The sequence below is a fragment of the Peromyscus californicus genome, unplaced genomic scaffold (assembly GCF_007827085.1).
Source record: "Peromyscus californicus insignis strain IS unplaced genomic scaffold, ASM782708v3 Scaffold_17__1_contigs__length_78620276, whole genome shotgun sequence".
In the NCBI taxonomy this organism is placed as follows: domain Eukaryota; kingdom Metazoa; phylum Chordata; class Mammalia; order Rodentia; family Cricetidae; genus Peromyscus; species Peromyscus californicus.
The window spans coordinates 51,526,378-51,547,280 of NW_026294469.1; the positions used below are offsets into that span (position 1 = coordinate 51,526,378).

Genomic DNA, 20,903 nt, shown 5'->3' on the forward strand with positions numbered 1-20,903 from the left:
TCCAACTGTCCCAGTGGCTGAGCTGAATGTAAGAAAAGATCACCACAGATGAAAAACTGAGAGGCTGCATAGGTATTGCGGGAACCAACGATGTGATTCCCAAACTACCATTGATGAGCAGCTGAACTAGTCATCACCTCTACCAGGTCATTGCAAGGGCTCCTCACCATCGGTTTGGAATCTAAGAAGTATTATTTGACAGTAACCAAGGGTTACAATCTGCTTTCATTATTGACTGATCCGTGACTAGAACTAGTGTTCAAAAGCTGTAACAGGTGGCATACTTAATCCACTAAGAAGTGGATGTAGGAGGGAACATAGTGAGACCCTGTCTTATAAAACAAAACAAAAAAAAGAAAATCATAAAAGATGAATGATGAGCAAATACTGTCCTAGATGTAGCAGAGAGAAACTAATAAATTGCCAAATAGGCAAAAGGCATCTACAGCATTTCACAGCGTAAAGAAGCCGGCCTCCGCGAGGGTGTAGAGTGCTTTTTTTTGTTTGCTTGTTTTTCAGGACCAGTCGAGACCAGTACTCGACATACATTAGTTGCTCCTTAAATATTTGTCGAGTACAGCAACAGACGCTCTAATGAACGCACTCTTTTTAAATACCCGAACTACACCCGAGTTAAAGCTCCGTCAGGGCCAGTTTTGCAACACTGCGCTTGCGCGTTGTCCTCCTCCACCCCGCCAGCTTCGCCATAGGAAATTTGAGCTCTTCGCTTCCCGTAGGCGCCCTTCCCGGCTTCCTCCGCGGCGTTCCCACGCCGACGCTCTCCGGGGTTTGCGGGCTTCGGGCGGCTTCGCTCTTGGCGTCAGCAAGCGAGGAAGGCAATGGCAGCCCAGAAGATAAACGAGGGCCTGGAGCATCTGGCGAAGGCGGAGAAGTAGTACGTGGAGTCACTGCTGGGCTAGGGACCCGCGCCCCTTGGCCGTGCGCGCGGGCGGAGCGGGAGGGAGGGCCGTGATGCTGCCCGCGCCCGGGGCGGCGCCGTCCCTTGTGGGTCAGTCCCCTGCAGTCGGCGGTGCGGGCCTGCTTGCGTCTGGGCCTCTGCAGCAGGTGCCCGCGTCACAGCCACGTCTGCCCGGCGCCGGGTCCCCAGGGTTTGCGGCCGCTCTGCTCGTAGAGTAGTTGCGGGCTGAGGAGTGGGCTCCTTGTTTCCTCTTCATGACAGCCAGAAGTGACCCCATAGGTGAAGTCGGCCGGTGGAGAGCCACTGCTGGGAAAGAGACCCTGGTGCCCTGCGGGGGTGTAGACTTATTCTGGAAACTCTCACCTTTAGACGTCCTATTCCCTGGGGGACAAGGTCTCTGCTACCTTAGTCCTGTGGGTGTGCCACCATCTGGTTCCGGGCGCAGAAGGCACCCGGCAGTACTGGAAACTGCGAATTCTCTTTCATCCTTTGACACCGACATGACCCTCTCCCCCACTTCCATGAATTACAACATACATATTTAATGATTACCGACTATAAGAAATTTCTTAGTACACTGTTAGGTGCATCATAAACTAAGATCTTAACTTTCCAAATTGAAGTCCCCCACTTTACAAAAGAGGAACCGAGGCTGCCAGAAACTTCCTGGAGTCCTGTCCAAGACTGCTCGGCTAAACAGAACAGGGCCAGTTTTTACTCAGTGGAAATCCACAAGCTCTTGTATACCGCATTGCCTCCAGACAGTGTGGCTAGGAAGGCGGCTATCGGTTCAGAGGGTGATCTCAAGAATCCGTTTTGCTGGTGGGAACAAACACAAAAGAACAGAACATGTGCTCTCAGCCATAATAAAGTTGCGTTATATGAACTTCAGGGAGCTTCTAATTAAGCTTCGAAGATTGACTGCCCAAGTTACAGGACCAGTAGGAGCCAGGATTGGCATCCTTTCTGTAATAGCTTTACCTAGTCCTCCATGGCAGCCATGTATGGAGCTGAGAGTTTGGCTCCTAGGTGTCCCTGCTGGGAGAAGAATGGTGGGAGAGGCCTTCAGTCAAGCTGGGGTCATAGATGACAGGGCATGCTTGTGGCTGCGGTGGGGATGTATTGGATTCAGGTCTGAAGGATGTTTGAGGTTGCTCTGGGTAGAAAAGCCAGTGGGTGGCAGGAAAAATGGGGCAGGAGTGTAGGAGAGGCAGTCGGATTCTAATTTATTTTCTGATGGCAATATCTCTCATTATCACTTTCTTTGTCTTAGGACACTTTTCTTACTGACTCTTAGGACAAAAACAGTCACAGGTTTGTAACAGGTTAGACATCAAGCTGACCTTAGCAGGGCCTTCCTTGCTCCTAACTGGTGGTGCTCTGCTGCAGGGGGTTGATGCTGCAGTTTTTAAAAGTCTCTCCAGCACACTGAATGACGATGTCTTGTTTTGGGTGGGACTTCTGTAAGCACATTAATGTAGGGTGTAATGGGTGCTTTCGTGAAGGGGCAGAGAGTTGGAATTCTGCTCTGCTGCTCATTTCCTCAGTTTTATAGAGTTAGGCATTACATGTAACTGAAGGCTTTTATTTTTCTGGGAGAAGAAATCCTTCACAAACTTGAACATCTGTGTACACAGTTAAGTCTTATTACAGTGTGTATGTGTATGTTAAATGTTAAGTATACTAAATAAATATTTCAGAGAAAAGACATCAGAGTTAGACTCTGGGTAGTTGGTACATGGGTCCCAGGTACTTCTGTGTACCTGTGAAGGGTGTACTTCTAAGGGCCGTGTCTCTCAGTAGCCCCTGCATTCATATGAAGCAGTGTTATATGTAAGCAGGCTTTCACTAATTGAGCCGAAATTTAGAGTGTAAGATAGTGTTCAGCAATTCTTACGCACACCTAAGTTTAATACCCACTGGATTAGCTTAAACTGTGAGTTTGAAATTATTTTTAAAATAAAAACAAAATGCCGGTAAAAAAGGCAGGAAAGGTAAATAAACACTGAACACTGGCTACCCTTTGCTTTGCCTCCTGGGCCTGCATCGTCAGTCCTGGAAAACCACTTCTCTGTTGTCCTAATACTCTCCCCGTTCCCCCTCCTGTTGTGTTTGTTATGTGGCGGCTGACTCTCAGCCTTAGGTTCGCTCCCTTGTGTTCCCTCTGAATGTTGTTCCATAGTCTCTGCAGACTCCTTGAGGGACGTTTTCTCTGATCTTGGTATAACAGATGCTTCTGGTTCTTTAGCTGTACTTTCCCTGGTAGCCTCTCAGCTGCAAAGGACAGCGTACTTCAGGTTCTCAAGCCTGTTAAAGCACACATTGTGGTACCCACCCAGACAGTTTCTGACTGTGTAGATCTGGGATGGGCAGTGTGGACGCTGCTGGTCTGGGGACCATGCTTGTTCTGTTCGGATGGTATGTAGGCATTTCAGGAGGAGGAAAACTGCATTTGTGATGGGGCGGGGACAAAGGAAGAGGTGAGGGTGCATTTGTTGTGAATAAGTCTAGACAGAGTTGAGAAGGCGGGGACCTGTGCCTGATGGTAGGTACCTTTTTAAATAAGAAATGTCTCTCTTTCATTCTAGCCTGAAAACTGGTTTTTTAAAATGGAAGCCTGACTATGACAGTGCTGCTTCTGAATATGGAAAAGCAGGTATTTGTGACTGGAGTCCTGATGCTGTTGTGTGTATTGTTAACATAACCTGATAACTTTGTCTTAGTGTAATAATTTCAGTGCTTCATGTCAGACTTTACTAGTTAAAACAGAAAAGCAAAGCGGGACAACTGCACAGGCCTTTGCATATGTGGTGAGTGCTGAGTCAGATCCTGGTTCATGTTCTTGACAGCAGACATGGGTAGTGTGAGCAGTCCAGCTGTTAGCATTGCTTCTGTGGGCACAGCTCCATTCATGGGTATCCATATATGTTGCTTAGTCCCATCTTAGACTTCCTGCTGATGAATAAAGGGTTTTCTTTAATTTAGTTTTTTAAACTAGTCTCGTTGGAGGAGACCTGCAAATCTTATGTTTTCCCACATTAGTGTTATGAGCTTCATTTTGAGAAACACATGTTCATGAAGGGTTAAGCTGTATGCTCATTTCAGTAAATTCACCTGTATGTAAGTATAAATTATCTAAAATATGCAAAAAAGGGAATTCGGTGCAAGTTTAGTGTTGATTAAAGGATGATATGAAAGCTCTGAATGTCTGCTATCATTTTGGTATCAAGTAATAAAACCTAATTTTGAAGCTGGTGAGATGACTCAAAGTGAAGATGCTTCCTGCCAAGCCTGACGACCTGAGTTTGGATCATTATGGCAGACGGAGGGCTCTGACTCCCACACGCTGTCCCTGACCTCCCTCTGCATGCCTAATACAAATTTGAAATCACCACAGATTTGCAGTTCCTCGAGCATATTTTTGTCTGTGACTATGTTAGTGAACCTGACGTTGAAAAGACCATTATTACGTAGAGGGTTTATTTTCTATTCAAAAGGAAAACAGCAGTCTTTAGCCCTGTGTTTAAGTATTGTGTAAGCTTTGTTTCTTGCATTATGCAAATATTTTGTATTTTATATTTAAAAATAAATTTGTTTAAAACTGAGCTTTATATGGATTTTGGGGGACATTTTATAGTCTTTCTTTAAACCAGAGATACATTTCTCAAGTTCTCTCTATGAAGGAAATTTAGCAGCTTTGCTTTATGTCTCCGGGACCATGTACTGCTTCCAGAAGTAAATATTCTGAATCAGGTTTCCTGTTAAAGGACCCTTTGTTTGCTTTCCGTAAGAATGTATGCAGAATATAGCCATGTGGTGGAATTTTTAAAAAGCAAAATAGGGACAAGCAGGAATAGGAGTAGTTGCAGTATTTTGTTTGTTTTCAACACTTGGTTAAAGAGTTCTCTGAGAGTGTGATTTTAAGAAATAATAGTTGAGGACACTATCTACAAGGGAGACTGAGGCAGGAGGATCTGTTCAAGTCGGAGGTCAGTCTAGGCTGTGAGGTTGTTTCCAGCCGGTGGGGGGAACATGTATGGAGACCCTGTCTCGGAATGACAAAACAGACCAAAGACACCACTTTTCTTAAGTCAGTATGCTTTTTACTTTTTCATGATCCACCCTCAGTGAGTTTTCCAAAGACTGTAACGTTGTCTTTCAGGGCCATCTGACTGTCTCACCCTCGTAAGCCCCCCTGTAAAGCAGCTGTAGTGTAGGTCAGCTCTTCCAGCAGTGTAGATAACTACAGAGATAATCTTTGTGTCGAGTGAGCTTTGGTTGTCAGTCATGTAGTGAGCTGGGGGAGAAGCTGGGAGTGAGGCCCTCTCTCTGGTGGAGCATCTGGGAGTGTGCTAGAAGGAGCTCTTGGTAGTCAGTGGAAGCCTCACTAATGTGTTGCTAAAAATCAACAATTAAAACCATAACAGGCTTCTAAAAGTGTACTCAGAAAGATTGTAGCTTGCTTTAGATAAAAGTAATATTTCACCCTTTTATGAAACTCCCTACTTGAAATCAGTGTATTTTGTAATATTTCACATACAACCCAGATTTGGATAATGATTCATTTGAGGGCTGTTAATGATAGAAATAGATATCTTACTTTTTTTTTTCCTTTTTCTTTTCCTGTTTCAGCTGTTGCTTTTAAAAACGCCAAACAATTTGAGCAAGCAAAAGATGCCTGCCTACGGGAAGCTGTTGCCCATGAAAATAACAGGGCGTATCTTTTTTAGCTTAAAAAAAATGGAATAACTAGATTTTTGAAACACCTTTTTCCTTTAGCGTTTGAAGTAAAATGCTTTTCAGTTAGAAAAGGATGAACAGTGTGTGTGCTTTAAAGTCCATGAGAATACTCCGTGAGTGCATGTTGGTGCAAGCAGCCATGCTTGCCTGTTATTTCCTCCCGCTCCTGGCTTTGTTGACAGGGATTTGACTTGAGATGAAGGGAGGGAGATTCCTAAGCATGTGCTGAAAAAGAAAACATAGCTATTGAAAATGCATAGACTGCTTTGGAAAAAAAAATTAAATAGTCTTCCCTAGGTATTTGAAGATTTATAAGCATTCTAGAACAAAATGTTCTTGGTGTATCTTAAAGGCTATCATGTATAAATGTCCATTTTATCTCACATGCAAAACATAGTCTTAATATTCTTGCACTTCACCCTGTTGATATATAGTAGTTTAAAGTCCTTTGCAGGGTTTTGTGAGTGTTTCGGTTGTAAGAATCAGCAGCAGCGATGGGGAATCACTGCTTCTCTCATAGGATTTGTCTTTTGAAACCAGATGGACTAGTGACTTAGTTAACTGTCTTTGGAAAGTAGATCTCTGGGGACCGTTGATTTCTTCTTTTTTCCTTAATTTTGACATCGTTATATCCATTCAGTCTTTTTCATGCTGCCAAGTAAGTAATTTTTCATCTTTTTTATGTGTTTGTAGATGTTTAAAAAGTTGATGTTTTGCTCTAGCCTGAGAACTTTTTCTTAAGCTGTGTTTTTAAATACTTATATTAATTTAATTAAAATAATTATTTTCATTTGTTTTAGTCATTAGCCGAACTTTAAAGCCCAAGTGTCTCCTAATTATAAGAAAGGTTTTTAAATTAAATACTGCATAATATTTTGCTTATGAAAATACAAGTGACTTGAAATTCTTCCTTTATTTATTGGTTGCTAAGTGCCTGTGGAAGAGATGTGAGCTTTCTCCTTTTGTGGAGCATATGTATTTGTTTTAAAACTTAGAATTAGGGTTGTCTTTTAGCCTTTCTGAGACTGACTTAATCTTGCTGAATAAAATCAACTCAATGTTTGATGCTCCTAAGATGTCATTGCTCTAAAAAGTAAACGAATAAAAGAAAAAGCATGAAACTCCAGTGTGGCAGTGCGGGCCGGGACTGACATGCTGTGTGAGCTCCTTGTTGGTCAGTTTCTGACCACCACCATCACAGGTTTCTCCCTCTTCATTAAGGTCTCATCAGAGAAATTGTATTCTCTTTGCAGAGCTTATGAGCAAGCTGGGATGATGTTGAAGGTTAGTATTACTGGATCCAAACAGCTGTGAAGGTAAAGTGAATTAGCAAGCTATCAAGGTAGAGTGAATGATGAAGTTGACAAGTTTCTTCACTGTAAAGCAGGAGGGGTGAGGGTTGTGGGAGTGGAAGCAAAGGCTATGTTAAGATGTCTTGCCCAGGGTAGCTCTAATTGGACCTGTAGTGAGCATCCTGTGGCAGTTAGGATAGAGTATTGAAAGTACCAGGTGAAAGGAAATGTATTGGAGGGAACAGGGAAGAGCAAGGCTCTAGGCACCGCAACACCGTGGCGGGTGCTGATGAAGAGGTTTCCCTGCATCTGAGTGCTCGAGGGTGTCTGGATGGAGTAAAGTTATACAAGGATGTTTGTCTGTTTCATTAAATTACTTGTAGGCTATGGAAAGGAAAATTAGCTTTATAATTTTTTTGGTTTTTATAAATGTCAGGCTGGAATCAAGAACGGTCCAAACTAGCTATTGCCGGTTTATCTTATTCCTTTTGAATGGAATAATGGAATATTTTGACCAATATGCCACATTTATGCTTCTTAGTGGCAGGTTAGGGGTTACTATCCTGTTGCAGTTGTAGTGAGATGGTGTGTTTGTGTGTGTGTGTGTGTGTGTGTGTGTGTGTACAAGCCAGAGCTCAACCTTGGGTGTCTTCAGCCACCCACCTTGTTTTTTGAGCAGGGTCTCTGGCCTGGTGCTTGCTGATTAGGCTAGACTGACTGACCAGTAATTCCTGTCCTGCACCTGTCTCAACCTCCCCAGAGCTGAGATTACAAGCACATCTCATATGTTGGGCTTTTTGTTCTTGATTTTTAGACCTAGATCTTAGATGGTACCTACTCTGTACTGCTGTATGTGTCTAAAAATAATGTGTTTGGGTAAAATAGTTGAATTTCCAATTGTTAAAACTCCACTTGTTAAGTTGAGACATTTTCTGCCCCATGCTGCATGCTTTTCCTGAAGGAGATGCAGAAGCTGCCTGAGGCCGTCCAGCTGATCGAGAAAGCCAGCATGATGTACCTGGAGAATGGCACCCCTGATACAGCAGCTATGGCCTTGGAGCGAGCTGGAAAGTGGGTGCACACAGCTGCTGTGGGATGTCCTGGCTTTGCAGAGGACTCCTTTGTCTTGATAAAGTCCTTTAAGAGACAAGTTTCTTAATTCTCACAAGTTATATTCTCTGTCTAATTCAGGCTCATAGAAAATATAGATCCAGAGAAGGCTGTACAGTTGTATCAGCAGACAGCCAGTGTGTTCGAGGTAAGTTAGAATTATATTTGTTTCTCTAATTACTCATAATATTTTCATTCATAATATGTAGGAAAAGAAAGATGCAGTGGATGCTTTTTAAGGCTTTTCTATGTCCACAGCCCAACTCTATTCCTTTTTTCTTCTAGAGGTTAGTGAATGGGCTAGCAGCTTTGGTGCTACCATCCATGGCCATTGCTTTATGCAGTTATTATTGAAGGGTAAGAAGAGTTCCACATTAACTCTGCCGACACTCCCTTTTCTTTGATTCCTCCAGAATGAGGAACGCCTCCGGCAGGCAGTTGAACTACTAGGGAAGGCCTCCAGACTGCTAGTGCGAGGACGAAGGTATGGCTTTCTAAACTGTATGCTGTGCATCATGTGTTTTGAGTCTACTTTTGGGACTTGTACATAACCTTGGATATAGCTTATTTGTCTACACCTGGACAGACAGTGAAAAATGATCATCTTCTAAAGAGTGGGCACATGGAATTAAAACCTGTTTTTCTATCATAATTCCAAAATGTATTGTGCTTTTGTTGCCTAACAGTAATTAGTGGAATGAAGGAAGAGTTCTCTAGATCGGCCAATGCACTACTTTAGTTTCTCTCTTGGAATAAGTGACCAAAGTATCCTAAATACCCATGAAATTCAACAGCTTTTGATACTTGAGTTATGTCATTCAATGGGATATTTAGTGTTTACCATTTTAGATACAGTTCTTTAAATTTTTTTTTTCAAATTTTGATCATTGTCCCCTCTACCAACTACTCCCAGAACCTCTCCATCTGCTTAACCACCCAACTTTATATTCTTTCTCTCATTCTTCTTTTCAAACCAAACCAAACCAATACAAAAACAAAAATAAAAATAAACAAGCCAAAGACCAATAAGACAAAAACACTCAAACAAAATTACTCCTGAGCACGGGGCCTGCTCTGGAGTGTAGTTGATATACCCAGTGACACTCCTGTGGTGACAACTGATTGTGCTTTTGCCGGTGGGTAGCTGTTCAAATAGCTCTTGGTCAGGGGTAAGACCCCATATCCACTTCCCTCTCTCAGTGCTGGGACCCTGTCTGGCTTGACCTTTGTAGGTCTGATGTGTGCTGCCACAGTTCTGTGAGTTTGTGTGTGCATCAGTCCTATTGTGTCTGGAAGTCAACTGTTTCCTTGGAGTCTTCCATTACCTCTGGCTCTTAACAGTCTTTCTTCCTCTTCTTCCGCATAAATCTGAGAGCCTTGGAGGGTTTGATGAAGACTGAGTGTTCCAAAGTCTCTCACGCTGCACTTTGTCCAGTTTGGGTCTTTGTGTTAAATCCCCATCTATTGCAAGAAGCTTCTCTGATATGGGTTGAGCTGATCTATAGTTATGACAATATGTCGCTAGGTGTCATTTTATTACTATGTTCCATTAGTAGGAGAATAGTATTAGGTTGTCCTCTAGGTCCATGACCTATCTAGTCTCTTGGCCACTTTAGCCATGTCAGATACGGGTGCCATATCATGGAATGGGCCTTAAATCCAATTAAAAAAGTAGTTGGTTACTCCCATAATATTGTGCTACTATTGTACCAGTATATCTTACAGGCAGGTCACTGTGTTAGGTTGCAGGATTTATACCGGAGTGATACTGACATTACCTTTTTCCTCTGGCACCATGAAGAGTACTTTCCAGGACCATGAACACCATCAGTAGGGTTGAAGCTTCTAATTAGGCACCAGTTTGACTCTCCACATTCAGTGACATGCTTTCTTCAGCAGTAGGGCCTTACTTACATAAGGTTGTGGAAAGCAGCAACCAGTAGCTCTGACAATAGCCTGTGATTTGGAGGGGTTTCCATGAGCCTTTGGCCAGTGACTCAGCAAGATGTCACCCAGTGCTGACACTGGGGGTTTTACTTGAGGCATTGTCTCCCCTACTTCATGGCAACTCCAAAGTAGTAGGTTCCGTGTGGTTTTTCCAACGGCCTTTAGTGTTAGTTGTCCCTTCCCATATGACTTCCTTTCCCCTTCTATCTCATTCCCTATTCCTCCCTGTTGAATCCTCTTATTCTAGTTTCCCTTCCACAGCACTGTATTCTGCTTTTCCTTCCTTGGGAGATCCTCTCCTCCCCCAGAGTCCCTTGCTAGGTACCGAATCAATCAGTCTGTTCCCAGGGCAATTAGGTTTTCCTTCGCGATGACTACATATTATAAAATATATTCAAACATGTTTAGAGATGGAGTATGACTCAATATAAGATTAGTTGTTCTTAGCCGGGCGGTGGTGGCGCACGCCTTTAATCCCAGCACTCGGGAGGCAGAGCCAGGCGGATCTCTGTGAGTTCGAGGCCAGCCTGGGCTACCAAGTGAGTTCCAGGAGAGGCGCAAAGCTACACAGAGAAACCCTGTCTCGAAAAACCAAAAAAAAAAAAAAAAGATTAGCTGTTCTTATTTAGGCACACTATTGTGTTTGTAAGATGTGAAGAGCTTCCAGTAGTGAGATTTCTACAGAAGTGAAATATCTGATTCCTGTACTTACAGAATGTTCTGCAATTTCATTTTCTACAGATCTGTGCTGAACTCATGTTCACAATTATGAGAGAGAGATGAGCACATGGGAGGCCTCCTTTCCTTACTTTTTCTGTTCGTATGGCAGACTACCACAGCCCCAGCTCTTTAAAGTAGTACTCACGTAATCTCACGGATTCTGTGGCCACAAGTCTCTACTGGGGTCTCAGCAGGCTGAAACCAAGGTGTGGGAGGGGCTGCGGGCTCCCTAGCTGTTGGCAGAGCTGAACTCCTTACAGCTGTGTGACACAGATCCCTGTTTATTTGCTGCCCGTCAGCCAAAGCACTATGAGCATTACAAGGTCCCTTAGTCCCTAGGCAGATACTCCTAGAAGTGGCTCCCAACAGGATACTTGCAGCTGATTCTGCCACACCCTTTAGGGTGTCTGATGAGCTCAGCACCTGCAGGTAGCCAGTCACCTGACTAGTAGCCAGTCACATTAGCCAGTCCTCCTGAGAGGAACCGATATGGGAAGTTCCTACAAGGGGCGAGAATCTCCAGTGTTTGTCTTGGAATTTTGCTGTCTTACCTGATGCATAAATGATCTTCTAAAAGCCTGTCAACTTTGTCTTTGGAAATTTTGAATAAAGCACCAGTGAGTTTTATTTACAAGGTACTAAGTTGCCAGGACATAGCCCACAGAAATTTACTAATACACATATGTAATAGAGGTAGAACTGTAAAGCACACTACTGTGTGTGGGGTGTGTGTGGGTGTGAAAGTATTTTTGAAGGTAATTAACATGCAGAGAAATGGGGTACACTGTGTAATATTCCTGTATTTTTAACGGGTCACAGTACCGCCCTTCCTCTGTGTCTAACCTTTGCCCTTTCCCACCATCGGCTTATATCAGCTCCCAGAGCTAAGCCCAGACAGTTGTTCCCAGGACCTCAAACTGTTCATGGGGATGAGAGATATGATATGGGCAAAGACTACACATTCATCCATCATGAGTTAGGTGTCAGCAGAGCAGTCTTGGATTCAGAGAATAATAAAATGGTGCAGGGAAGTGATGATCCGGTTAGGGTTTGATAGAAGGAAAATGATGGGGGACGGAGTGTTTGGGGGAAGTGTTTGGGCATCCCTTCCTTTTCACTCCACCATTGACTGGAACAGGAATGAGTGAGTGTAAGAGAGGATAGAAAGCATGGGTGTTGAGATCATTGCTGCAGAAAGGCTGGTTTAGCTTGCTAGGATCCCTGAGAAGCAGTGGAGAGGGTAAGGACACACAGCAGAGTAAGGGAGTGGTCAGGGCACCTTGACGTTCCTTCATGTGGACAGAAGGAAGTCTGGGTGATGCAGTCTAGATTGATTGTCTAGTGGGTTTTTCCGAGCTACTTATTGAGGTAGTTAGGAACGCATTAATGGGTGGTTTTTACCAAACGTAAAAACTTCTGTATGCTAACCCTTCACTTCCTTTGCGTTGCCTTGATGCTGCAGAGGGGAGTCAGGCTTTTGAGAGAGAAGTCTGATGAGCAGAGCCAATGGGAACTGCTGTGGAGCAACTGGCAAAACCCTGCCCTCCAAAGCCTGTGATAAGGGCAGTGTAGCAGAGGCCTCTGCGGAGGGTTCACACCTGCCCTGTTTGACGTTTCTTTCTGTTGTCTCTAGGTTCGATGAGGCTGCACTCTCTATTCAGAAAGAAAAAAATATTTATAAGGAAATTGAGAATTACCCAACTTGTTATAAGGTATTGAATTTGTCTGCTTTGGCTTTACTTTAATTTTACACATTGGTATGAATACTTAAGCTAACATTCTGTGGATATTTGTCTGTTTCTATAAAATAGTAATTTATGGTCTTGTGCTTCTGACCATGATAGAGAAAGCCCTCCTAGCCTACCTTTATACAGTAGCAATATCAACAAAATAAAGTATTTACCTCAAACCCTGGACAGCATATAAAAATGGATGGCCTGTAGAGGGCACTGAGTGCTTGGAGAAGCCACTACCTCCGGAGAGGGCATTCCTGGGAATTTCTGTTGTCTCTTGTCCATTGCCCTGAGAGATGCCCCTAGTCATGGCACTAGGCAGGAGAGTCTAACAAAACCTCTAAAGAGACCTCCTCCCTGAAACTGGAGGCACTAGGGAGAACCCCACCACCACCACCACCACACACAGCTTGGTTTAGGTTGAGCTCCGGTGGTCATGGGGCTGCAGCTGATGTGGCTCCAACAGATCCCTGGTCTCTGGCTGGAAGAATGGACAAGGAGAGCCAAGAGAGGAGGGACATATCCCAGAGAGCAGAGCGTGGGAGGAGGGAATTCGTGTGTGTGTGTGTGTGTGTGTGTGTGTGTGTGTGTGTGTGTGTGTCAGGCCCAGAGTAGAAGTGACTGCTATGCAAATTGAGATAGGACTGAAACCACTAAGTCTCATCCTGCCCATGAAGTTCTGGTACATGGGACAGACCCGGAGATCGCAAAACGGATTCACACAGGTCAGAACCACCACCCACCGGAAGGAGTCCATAGTCTGCAGCCTAAACCTGGGGTGGTGGAGTGTGGTTAAAACATCACACTCTTCCTGAGAACTACAGCACCAAATGCTGTGTGGCATTCCCAGAAATCTAGAGAATAGTCCCGAATTACCCATCAGACAAAAGCCAGGAACAAAGACAATTTATAGCAGTGCATGGTGTCCTAGATGTTAGAATTACCACTTCAAGTGAGAAGACCTCCAAGCAGTTACTGTAACTGTTGTATAACAAAGGGGAACACAGAAAATGAACGGAAAAGAACTCTTTAAGAGAGAAAAAATACTTTTACAGGAGCTGTAAAAGTGAGCCATTTGAAAAATTTGAGACATGGTACCTGAAATAAATTACTAGATGAGCTTAATGTTATAGTGAAGACAACGTAATAGTTATTTGTCAGAGCAACAAAATGCTTCGACAAAAGTCACTTCCGGAACAGAATCAACCTCCCTCCCTCCCTCTCTCTCTCCCTCTCTCTTTCACCTACAGGGGGCAGGCCTCCTTATCTCAGTTAGCCTTGTGGAGATAGTCTCTCACACATGACCAGTCTCTGGAAACTGCTGAGAAGCTTGTCTCCTGTGCGATTCTGAGTCCTCTTAGATTGACAATCAGTATTTACCTTCACAACTAAGACTCAGTGATACTGAAGATGGATCTGTGAAAGAATGTACAAGGGTGGTTGTATAGGCTGGGCATGGTAGTGTGTTCTATAATCCTAGACCTGCTAAGGCAGGAGGATTGAGTTTGAGGCCAGCCTGGACTGCATAGATAGGTCCTGTCTCAAGAGTCAAACACCACCTCCAAAAGAAGTTAAAACCACAAGGTCAAACGCTCTCTGAAGAGCTCTTCTCCCCATAAGATATTACGGGCTGTCCCGTCTTTGATCTTTTAAACGGTGCCATTGTTTATTATTTAGAGTTTTCTCTAGTATCTTTTCCTAGTATCTAAAAATTTCAGTTGTGGAGTTGTAGAGTTACAGGTCTTCTCTGTTTTATTCCTCTTTCAACATTAACTGAATATAGATATTTGAAAGACATTCTGTAAACTTGCACTGGCTGCATTCTTTGAGGTTAAAAGGTTGTCCTGGGGCCATTAGTGCCAGTGTCAGCTGGTTCTGCTTAGAGCAGACAGGCTCAGACCTGCTCCCCCTTCAGGCTCCCCAACCCATGTGCTCTGTGCACTATTTGATACTGACATAGTATTCCAGGCTCTTTCCTCCCAGGTGTCCTGTGGATGTTATCGTAGAGTCTTGTGTGTTTCTCATGTGTGAACTGGTGCTCTGAAAGTTAAGTTCTTGTTTTAAGTACTCCAAGAAGGTGACTATGAAAATAAGTATCAGTTTGCATCCTAGTCTTCCCTCTCGTTTCAGAAAACAATTGCTCAGGTCTTGGTTCATCTACACAGAAATGATTATGTGGCTGCGGAGAGGTGTGTCAGGGAGAGCTACAGGTAAGGTTTGGCTGTTTTCACGGGCCAGTGTTGACATTCCTTTTCTTGAATTTCTTGAACATCACTACTTAGACAAGTTTTGTTTTTATCCGTGAAAGGTTTCCAGATCTTCCAAGAGCTAAGACTTTCATTGCAGAGTTCTTTTGTTTTGTTGTGTCGCTTGTGTGTGCTGAGCAAACCCTTACTGCAGAGCTTGGCTCCAGCTCGGCCTCCACGTAGAGTCTATCACTCAGCTGTTAGAAGGCCCGTTTTACAAGCTGCTTTTTTGCTTCTGTTGTTCTCTGAATGATTTTAGTTACTTTATTGTCTTTGCCTTTTAAATGACAACAAGGACAAAAGGAGAATGGCTGTATGATATGTTGCAAATCAGATTGAGGCATTTTCTAGATGAGTGAGTGTTGGTAACTTAATGCTGTGCGAGTGTCTTATGCACTATAGGGTTCCTAATGGCATCCTTGGTCACCACCTGCTGGTTGCCAATAGCACCCCAGCACCTGCAGCAATCAGAATGGCTGCAGATCCTGCCTGTGCTGGGGACAGTTATCCCTGGTGCAGGCATCTTAAGGAAGAGCTCAAGTGTGGTTTGTGCTTCCCGTAGCATACCAGGGTTTAATGGCAGTGAGGACTGCGCTGCACTTGAACAGCTCCTGGAAGGATATGACCAGCAAGACCAAGATCAAGTGTCTGAGGTCTGCAACTCACCCCTCTTCAAGTACATGGACAATGACGTAAGTGGGCCTTTGTTAACTTTCTTCCTCTGCAAGTGATTTTCCCCTGCAGACTTGTGAGTTTTCTACCTCTATGCCTGTATTTTTCACGTCAAACTGCTCATAAAGGAACCAGCCAATCCAGTTGAGCTTTACTGCATTTGGGTAATGTATGCACCCTATGCAGTCGTGACTACTTACTTGCTTCTTAGCTGTGCTGTCGTGTGTATATTATAAACTCAGCCTCATTTCCCACCTCCCTCTGCTGCCCTGGCTCTTGGTTTATCTAGTTGCTGTTAGGCTTCCTACCTGCAAGAGGCCTGGCATGTGGAGCTGTTGTAATTCTGCAAGCCTGTGGGCATCCCATGTCTGTGAGGGCCATGTGAGACAGGCCATTAACAATCATCTTCAAGCCTTACCTATAAAGTGGAAGACTTCAGTTTGTCTCCTAGACTGTTGTGAAGAATCCAATGCTCTTCCTGTGAGAAATAGTCTCCCACTTGAGTGAGCCACAGCTGTGAACCACTCTTGCTCAGTCCTCCTCCTGTATATTACCTGATCACTAATTTTAGAGTCCTGTCACACTGTCACATTAATTTAAGATCTTGAATTTTCTTGTAGTGGTAGAGGTAGAGAAATAATATTTTTTTTATTCTAGGTAAATTCTTTCACATACTTTTTTCTTTTTGAGACAAGGTCTCACGGCTATATAGTAATACTACCTAGCCTTGAATTTACAGCCTTCCTGCCTCAGCCTCCTAAGTGCTGGAAGTACAAGTGTGCATCATCCTACCAGGCTTCTTCTATGCTTTTGAAAACGTGTGTGTCATAATAATGTATGTATGGTATCTTCCCCAATACTGTCCACCTTGTTTTGAGACAGTCTGATCTGCAGCTCCTTGATTTGGTTAGCTGGCTGGACAGCAAGCTCGGGATCCTCCTGGCTCTGCCTCCCCAGTGCTAGGATTATAGACTTTTGTCACTGCATTTGTGTTTTGTGTGGATGCTGGGGATGGCCTGAGTCCCTTTGGTTATACAGCAGGCAACTTAGCCATCTCCCCACCTCCATGCCAGTATTTCAAGTGAGGATTCTGGGGTCAAACTCAGGTCTTCAGGCCTGACAAGCAAGACCTTCCCAGCTCCGAGTTTGTATTTTTTTTTTTTTAATTTGTCCCTAGTTTATACTCTCATTTACTCAGTAGGTTTTTTTCTTTATAACTACTAGAAGTATTATTGAGTGTGTCCATATTATCTCCAGCTCCCAAGTTAGGTACATAATTGATACATCTACAACTGCCAGCAGGTCGCATCGTGGTCTGATGCCAGGGCATTTCTCCCAAAATGCTAGTTCATGAGGGTGGATGATTAGGTTCTGGTCTTTAAAACTTGCGTTTATTACTCTGTGCTGCATGTATGAAGTGTGTATGGGCACAGGTGCCACAGCACACACGTGGAGGTCAGGACAGCTTTGTGAAGTTGCTTTTCCTTCTATCCTACGGGTTCTGGGGATTGAATTTAGGTTGTTAAGCTTGTGTGGCAAACACTTCTCCCCACTGAGCTGACCTCGTGCACACGCGCTTCCTCTCTCTAAAAGATTTATTTTTATTTTTGTGTGTATGAGTGTTTACCTGCATGTCTCACACCACATGTGTGCCTGGTGCCTGCAGAAGTCAGAAGAGTGTTGGCTCTCCCAGAACTGGAGTTAAAGATGGTTGTGAGTCACTGTGTGAGCTTGGGAACCGAACTCAGGTCCTCTGTGAGAGCAGCAAGTCCTTCTGACTACTTTGCCATCTCCACTCCCATACCCACCCTCACCCCTACTCCCATCCTTTTAATAGTTAACTGATGCTAAGACACTGTATCAGGATTCTCGTTTCCCCGCTTTAATAACATGTCTTACTGTTGACAGTATGCTAAGCTGGGCCTAAGCTTAGTGGTCCCAGGAGGGGGAATCAAGAAGAAGTCTCCAGCCACACCCCAGGCCAAGCCTGATGGAGCTGCCAGCACAGCGGCTGAGGAGGAAGAAGACGAGTATTCAGGAGGCCTATGCTAGTACCCAGTCTTCAGAGAGATGAGAAGATGGGAAATCCTGACAAGCCGTGTTCATGGGATTAAGACTCACCTGCGGGCATCTCTGCTTCACGGAGATTCTGATGTTGAGTGTTAATATATGTGAAGTTTAGTTTGCCACTTCACCAGCTCAGCCATTGGAGCTCCTACCTGAAAGCTTTGTTCTTTCCATTGTAAGAGTGAAACTGAGCAGAAAATACAGTCATATTTTAATAATTCATTTTCGAATGTATAGACAAATTCTAGAAATGTCATAAGCAAGGCAGGAAATAGGCATACATAACTCTTTTCTCTTGGATTCTTGTAATTTATTGTTAAATAATTTTCATTGCATTTTATTTAATGTTACTTCTAAATGTGACTTTTTTTTTTTTTCTGGTGAAAATAATTATTTCAAAACTGGTCTGGTTTTTCCCACCAGCTTTCCGTGTTGTCACATGGTACCCATGCATGTTCTGGCGAAGGTTCTCCAAAGCATCTGCAATGCCCAGAAGAGAGGCAGACAGCAGGTCCTCAGCAGTGGTACTGCAGAGTTGTCATCTGGTCTCTGACTGTGGTGATGGTGCATGGTTACACCTTACACATAATTACACCTCACACGGCTGATGAGATCATTGATGATCACAGAGCTGGGAACGTAGTTGTCACCCTCACAGGCGGGTTAACCGGGTGTGGAGTGTCAGCCCCAGATCAGATGTGCTCCTAAAGACCTAGAAATGGCACAGTTATCTTCCCATCCTGTCAGTTTGGGTGCCTTGTACCAACAGCCTCAGCTGGCATCGTGGACCATGAAGAAGCAGGACAAAAACATGGAGGGAAAAACCTGGGATTCTCTTTCTAGGGGTCTAAAACATAAGTATAAAAAAAAATGCTTCAGTGGAGAGAGGGCCTGTCTCAATTTGAAAAGGAAATTTAACCATCACCATATTAGATACATTTAAATTATTGAATCTTTTCAGAGACAAGCTTGGGACAAAAGCTTTAAAATATTTAACTCAATATGTGACTACAAAATGTAAAAGGTAACATTATCATCAGCCCTCCCCAAAGTATTGGTGTTTCTTTTTTTCTTAACAATAAAAACGGTGGCTGTGTTCAAGCATACTTCGCTCTTTACCAAAAATGGGACTAATTAAGACCATTTACATATGTCCAGAATGACAAGTAATGTTCTGTCAATCTAGTATGCATGCATTTCTTACATCCAAAATAATTTTGATTTGGAGTTCATAATTTAATGTGAGTTGTGCTATATACTACAAAAAGTCAGAAGCCAAAAGGGAAAAAAAATGCTTTTGAAAAACATACATTTAGGACTGGGTTACTAATCTTTTCATACCTCAAAGACTTTCCATGGTTATTTCCTAATAGTTTTGAAGCATTCCTCTTTTTGCCCTGTATGGTTTCGGCCCATCTCATAATTCGTGTGAACTGAAGAGATTGTAAACAGCAGCAGTGTGCACTAGGTAGCAGGGCTGACTGGAATAATTCCTGTCACCATGCTCCATCACTGTCTCTTTATAACATACCTTATTTGAATATAGTATGCTTAGTTTTGCTAGATTTCCAAAATCTAGGAAAAGCATTTTTATGCTGCTCGTCCTCATGGGAGATCTTAAACAGACTAGCATCTTCCAGGTGTGCGTGAGTGGGTGGGTGTCACTGTACAGGCCCTGCACAGATTACAGGTCTGATGCAAAACACTAGTCAAAAGTTTTATATTTTCCCCTAAGTTACCTGCATAGTTGTTTGGGTTACCAGCTCATTGTCTTTCATTGCGTTGAGATGATGAATAAAGCTGTTATTTTTATTTAAAGAGAAAATTGGTATTTCAAAGATGGCATCAATGTTGTATTTACCTTTAGATCTGACCAGAAACATTAGTGCTTATTGGAGCAAATTTGCACTTTTTAAAAATAGATTTGGCAGTACTCAAAAGTTACTTTAGACTATTGTATGGCACATGTTATTCAATAAAACCTTGAAGGAGGTTAGTTTTACTCATGTATACACCGTAAACAAAAAACAAAACAAAAATCATGGGTGCATTGTAGAGCATCATTGCAGCTCAGTTTTAAAACAACAGGGGTTTGCACAGTTGTACACCTCCTGCCCTTAATTAAGAACTTTGAGCTCATTTTTATGTCGGTTCCTCTGTGTGGAGTCTCAGAAGGAGCATTTGTTCCACATGTACACATTTTATTTTTCTACCTGCATTAAGTCTTTGTTCTTAGACATGGAAAACTTAGTGTTTACAACAAGAAGAATTGTTTTCCAGAACGCTAGCACCCTCCCTAGGAAAGTGGAAGTCTGCATGAATATGCTAGAATCATCTAGTGTTTAGTTATTATATAGTAAGTGAAGTCAGTCTACAGAACACATTTAATATATTGAATTTGTAAATATGCAGAGTATGGTATTTGTGTATGGAATCTGTGCATTATCATATTTTTCCAGCTTTTTGGTGAGTAAAATATTAATATGTTGTTAATGGAAATTAGATGATTGCTTCTGAAGGAAGATAATTATGAAAATAAAACCCAAGATTATATGAATGTTTTTAGTTTTATTTGCTTGTTCATTCTCTTCAAAGATACATTTTCTTAATTACTTACATTATTTTAGTTATCTTTTAGAAGAACAACAGTATTTTATGTCTTTCAATTGGTTTTGCTCTTTAGGAGCCTTGTGGGAGTTACTGTATATTAGTTGAGCCTTTAAAAATACCGGTCATTCATATCCTAGCATATTGCTATAAGGGCTGCTGCCTGGGGAGGTTGAAGACTAATGAATATATCATCCAAGAGAAGAGTTCACCACAGGGTCAGATGAGGCGAATGGGAAGGGTTTTGCAGTTAGACTTAATTAGAATGCAAGTTTCTAATCAAGCTTCACCTACAATTAATGAGACACTTGCTGTACAGTATTGTCCCCAGCTCTGAGTGGAAACTGATAACATAATTTGATATTTCAGTTTAGGATAAGTTGTAGTAAAAAGAAAGAATCCAGAGAGATTCTTGGACTCTGCTTTTGTGTTTCTCAGGATTCAGTGAATCAGTTCAAGTTGCTCATTGGTCACCAAAACATTTGTAGTCCCATGAAGTGGCTGAAAGATAATGGATGGCCCGTTCTTACGTGGTTAGTACCACTAAGCAGCGCAAACTGACTGTGATTTGATGATTTAAAGACATACTGACTTGAAAGGAAAAAAAAAAATGAGGCAAATATTGATTTAAAAAATGGGAAGCAGTCCTTCTCCAAAATGTGTGTGTGTGTTTGTGAATTTGAGTGTGTAACTGGCAGACCTTTCAGACTGAAAGAACTTAGATGAATTCTTATATTCCAGGATGTTAGAATTGGAGAGTTACATATACAGATTTAATTAAATTATAAAGTTTAAGGTTTAAGCCTTTCATATTGTATTCCCAAATATCAGTGGATCTAAGTTGTAGTCT

At 42.8% G+C, this 20,903-nt stretch overlaps 1 protein-coding gene across 1 annotated transcript; it reads left to right on the forward strand.

Annotated features, from left to right (window-relative positions):
• The first annotated feature begins 757 nt into the window (after window positions 1–757).
• Napg (NSF attachment protein gamma) lies at window positions 758–20,003 on the forward strand. The gene is made up of 12 exons (XM_052742311.1): window positions 758–895; window positions 3,508–3,575; window positions 5,552–5,636; window positions 6,300–6,317; window positions 6,913–6,943; window positions 7,913–8,022; window positions 8,143–8,209; window positions 8,475–8,545; window positions 12,362–12,440; window positions 14,592–14,671; window positions 15,270–15,399; window positions 17,288–20,003. The coding sequence occupies exons 1-12, from the start codon at window positions 840–842 to the stop codon at window positions 17,429–17,431; spliced, it is 939 nt and encodes a 312-aa protein (XP_052598271.1). The 5' UTR covers window positions 758–839; the 3' UTR covers window positions 17,432–20,003.
• Window positions 20,004–20,903: the final 900 nt, after the last annotated feature.

What these genes read in the sequence shown, in the direction of transcription:
- Napg (XM_052742311.1), top strand. Translation starts at nt 840, where the DNA reads ATGGCAGCCCAGAAGATAAACGAGGGCCTGGAGCATCTGGCGAAGGCG. An exon ending in TTCTGAATATGGAAAAGCAG is followed by an intron (nt 3,576 to 5,551) that starts GTATTTGTGACT and finishes TTCCTGTTTCAG; the next exon opens with CTGTTGCTTTTAAAAACGCC. An exon ending in AGACAGCCAGTGTGTTCGAG is followed by an intron (nt 8,210 to 8,474) that starts GTAAGTTAGAAT and finishes TGATTCCTCCAG; the next exon opens with AATGAGGAACGCCTCCGGCA.